Genomic DNA, 4,084 nt, shown 5'->3' with positions numbered 1-4,084 from the left:
AGGGAGGCCGCCTCGGATCGGGGGAGGGAGAGGTGTGGGTCCGGGAAATAGAGGAGGCCCAGTTCGATCGAGCCTCAAGAAGGCTCCACCCGCGGGCCCCTAGATCGGGGCCGCTCAAGAGCGCCTGGTCCCCTCCAATGCGGCTGCGCAGGTCAGGTGCCTCTGTCTCAAGGCCTCCAGAATGTGGCATCCATCGAGAAGCGCTCGGCTGCGCGGGCGGCCCAGGCAGCAAGTGAGACTGTGGGCGTGTTGTGCGCGTTCACGGACCAATGTCCAAACTGGCGCACAGCCCCAGCTTTCACGTTTGCCCTCTCCGTTGGGCTGATGCCTGCTCAATCCCCTTCCCGTGTTTTTGTTGCTCTGGCTTTCCGTGTGACCCCGGGGTGTCCTCTCTTTCACGGCTGGCCACGCATCCCCCCCCCCCCCCCCGGCCCGCGACGAGCCCGACTCAGTGGGCGTGCGGTCCCCGTCAATCTGTCATGCCTGGCACGTGACTGGCGATTGGGTGGCTCCCCGGCCTTGGCCTTCGGATGAGCATCCAGCTGCCAAGTGCGTCGACACCCTTTTGGAAGCTCGCGCCTTGCCACCATTTCCATGCTCCACGGCTCGGCCCCCGCGGCCGCCCTCGGTGTGAGACCAAGCCCCGCACTCCTGGCCCCTCGGCGCCTGCTCGGCTGCCATCACTCTGCGGCTGGGATCTCCCCCTGGCGCGCCGCGCTGGACGGAGAGAGTCCGTGGCCCGCGTGTGCGTGTGTACATATTTATCGTTTATATTGAAAGGGAGAGCATGCTGCTGGGAGAGGGACATGGGAGGACGGGCATGGTGCTACACGCCTAGCCTCGGCCACATCCCACTCCAGATGCGAAGGGAGGAGAGGGGGGGGGGAGGACTGAGGAGGGAGGGATTTGAAGGTGCGGGAGTGACAAGGAAACATGGTGGGAGGGAGAGGGGGAGGGCAGGATGATGCCCTACGGCAGCCCTCCACCCGCCATGGGGGGGGGGGGGATGTACAGCATGCGGTGACACACTTTAGTTCTGGAAGCAGATGCTGTTGTCAGCACGGGTCTGCAGGATCAGGCCAACAATCAGGCCGTAGAGACCGATGACCTCGGCGAAAATGAGCATGAGCACCATGCCGACGAAGAGCTACACACGGGGGAAGGGAGGAGGTGACAGGAGGGAGGTTAGAAGGGAAAGCCGCATGCCCGGGGCAATACTGCGCACATCCTCTCGCGGAAGAGATGGGCATCGGATGGGAAACATACCTTGGGCTGGTGGAGGTAGCCGCGAACGGCGGCGTCACCAATGAAGCCGACAGCAATGCCAGCCGCCATACCGGCCAGACCAGTGCTCAAACCGGCGCCAAGATGGACAAGACCACTACATCGCAGAGAAACCGGGGAGAAGGGGAAGGCAAGCAGAAAGGATGATGTTAGGGCAGGCCGGCCACCAGGAATCGGAGTAGGGAAGGGGGGGAGGGGGGGGGGGGGGACACATGGACATGGCAACTGGCGACGCACCTGGCCAGGGAGTAAGCACCACCCGGGGTACCAATACCGGAGGAGATGAGCACGGCAACGACCAGGCCATAAATGGCCACGATACCAGCCATGACGACAGGAATGAGAGACTTCATGACAGCCTCCGGCTTGAAGGTAGAGATACCGACGATACCGGTCCCGGCCTTGGCAGTACCGTAAGCGGCACCGATGGCTGCATGCGAAGTGGGGAGGGGGAGGACAAGAAGAGAGGGATTAGTCGGGCAGCCATGCAGGAGGGGGCACAAGGCGTAGGAGGCAGCCGCGTACCGCTGAAAACCATGGAAAGGGTGCCGCCAGCCATGCCGAAGAAGGGAGCGTAGGCGGGGCAGACAACCTCAGAGAAAGACATGCTGCTCGGGGAGGGTGGTAGAGGCTGCACAACTAGCGGGAGGAGGGGGGATGCAGGGAGAGAGAAGAGGGAGCAGAGGCGGAGATTAGTATCGGGAAAAGCCTCTTGAATACGTGGGATTGGGTGCGTGTGTGTGGGGGGGGGGAGGGGGGGAAGATGGGTGAGGAGGGTGCCCAAGGGGCGATCAAGGACGAGGCCGCCCACTAAGCCAGCAAGCAAAGGGCAGCCACATGGCATCGTCACTGGGTGATGGCGACACGCCGGTGCGGGTGCTGCATCCTCGAGGGCGAGGTGGCAACAACAAGCACAGTGTGCGCGAGGTGGCTATGCCACCTTGGAAGAAGGAGCACTTCCGTGGCTGGTGCGCAGTAGCCACCCGTGAAGTCATGCGGTGGTGTCCCGGCGGTGTGCGCCACGTCTTTCAAGGACGAGCGCCGCCCCGCCTGAAAACTGGGGCAGGAGTAGACAGCATGTGAAACATCCAACAGGCTATGGGTCCAGGCAACACGGAAGAGTCCCCAAGCGCGCATGACCATGAGAGGGGTGATGCTGCCACATCGGCAGCGGGGGGAGAGGCGACGGGGAGGGGGGAGCATAGGAAAGCGGGAGGGGCCGGGAGGCGAGAGAGGAAGAGAAGGGGGGAAGGGCGAGGGAGAGAGAGAGAGAGGAGGGCTAGGGGGAGGTACATGTGTGCGGCGGAGAGCAGAGGGATCGGAGGGGGAGGGGAGGGGGCGGGAAGTCTGGTGGGGAAGACTGTCCTGGAGGCGGGGTGGTTGTGCGACCCGCCTGGCGGCGGAGTGGATCGGAACCTGCGCGGGCTCTTATTGGCCCGGCGCTCGGCACACAGCCACGGCGCCGAATTCGGGGGTCCTCGGTCAGGCCCCCGCCCTTGACTTGGCGCTATCCTCGTTGGGTCAGTGGGCGGGACGCGTCCCGTGGACCAGAAGGGCCAGCGGGGGGGGGAGGGGGGCAACAACAACAAAGGGTGATAGGGCCAGCATCTGCCCTCTGCCCGAATGTAGGTCCCCAGTCTGCATCTTGGGGCGGAGGGGGGGGGGGGGCCAGGCCGAGACAAGGCCCAGGGTGCCCCGGCCCCGGCCGTGCGGGCGCGCATTTTGCGCATGGCCCCGCTCCCCCTGCCGGGAGAGAGGGAGAGCCGGAGACAAACGCAGGGCAAGCGGATAGGGACGCCCAACACCTGGGGGGAGGGGGGGGGGGGGGCTATTTATTTTTCGGTACCGAGGCGGTCATCGGTCTTGTCCCGGTTACGGTCACACTTGCTCCGCTTTCCGGTGGAGGGGCAACAAATGGGTCGCCCCCGCCCCCCGCTGCCCCCGCGCCGCGGCGCGCATACGCGCGAGCCCCGGCCTGCGGGCCTCTCGGGGCCGGGCTGAGGAGAACCCGAGAGACCAGGGCCAAGCTGAAAAAGGAGCCTCGGCTGTGTTCCACCACCTCGCCCTCCGATGCTGCGCAGAGCAGCTCCAGCTGCGACCGCGGCTGCGGGGGGGGGGGGGGGGGCTGGCGAGCCAAGGTGCCCCGCACTCTGGGGGAGCCCCTCCCCCCCTTCCGCTCAGCCCTCGCACCCCTGTTCCTGGGCGCTGTCTCTCGGGCGCCGCCCTTACTCTATTATTGCTGAGCGGTGTTGTGAGAGGTTCCGGGCGTCGGTTCATAGGGCACTCTGGCCCGGGGCGCAGATGGCTCCGTATTGGCCTCCCGACCGGAACCCCCCGTGTCTGATGGGACGCACGCACCAACAACACCCGGACCAATATTAAAGCCGGCTTTTTGGCGCCCAACGCGCAACCAGCCCCGCCCTCCAGAGGTGCATGGCCAAGCGAAAGTCTCCCACCACCACCACCACCACCACCACCAGGGCGGGGATGAAGTCCCACACGGAGGAGGCCGCCCCGCAGACACACGCGCGCAGGCCCGCGCCTCGGCCGTGCCAGACGCGCCCCCTCTCCCGCAGACGAGGCCATGGATGACGAGCCCTAGGGCCCTCGTGTCTGATCACGGACAAGTCACGAGGACGTCTGGATGAAACTGTTTTTTGAATCTCCCCACACGGCGGCACGGCCGTCCCCAAAGGGCGCCACTCTCGAGATCGGCGCCCCACCCGATCGCGCGGGCGCGCGCTTTATTTTCTTCCACACACGCGCCCCGGAGCCAGGTGTCCGCACATCCCCCCCCCCC

At 65.7% G+C, this 4,084-nt stretch overlaps 1 protein-coding gene across 1 annotated transcript; it reads right to left on the bottom strand.

Annotated features, from left to right (window-relative positions):
- Window positions 1-750: 750 nt before the first annotated feature.
- On the bottom strand, window positions 751-2,726 carry H696_00106 (hypothetical protein). The gene is made up of 5 exons (XM_009493938.1): window positions 2,578-2,726; window positions 1,810-1,923; window positions 1,522-1,714; window positions 1,267-1,381; window positions 751-1,147 (listed from the first exon to the last, which is right to left on the bottom strand). Exons 2-5 carry the CDS (start codon window positions 1,889-1,891, stop codon window positions 1,031-1,033), a joined length of 507 nt encoding a protein of 168 aa, XP_009492213.1. The 5' UTR covers window positions 1,892-1,923; window positions 2,578-2,726; the 3' UTR covers window positions 751-1,030.
- Between the last annotated feature and the right edge of the window lie 1,358 nt (window positions 2,727-4,084).

This window comes from Fonticula alba, assembly GCF_000388065.1.
Source record: "Fonticula alba strain ATCC 38817 unplaced genomic scaffold supercont2.1, whole genome shotgun sequence".
NCBI classification, from domain to species: Eukaryota; order Rotosphaerida; family Fonticulaceae; genus Fonticula; species Fonticula alba.
Note: the sequence above shows the minus strand (reverse complement) of the source record. Positions and strands in the feature narration are given on the sequence as shown.

Bases quoted from the DNA above. Each gene is read 5' to 3' on its own strand.
- H696_00106 (XM_009493938.1), bottom strand. From the start codon at position 1,891: ATGTCTTTCTCTGAGGTTGTCTGCCCCGCCTACGCTCCCTTCTTCGGC. The intron at 1,382-1,521 runs GTGCGTCGCCAG...TCTGCGATGTAG, and splicing joins GGTGCTTACTCCCTGGCCAG to TGGTCTTGTCCATCTTGGCG. The intron at 1,148-1,266 runs GTATGTTTCCCA...CCCCGTGTGTAG, and splicing joins GCTACCTCCACCAGCCCAAG to CTCTTCGTCGGCATGGTGCT.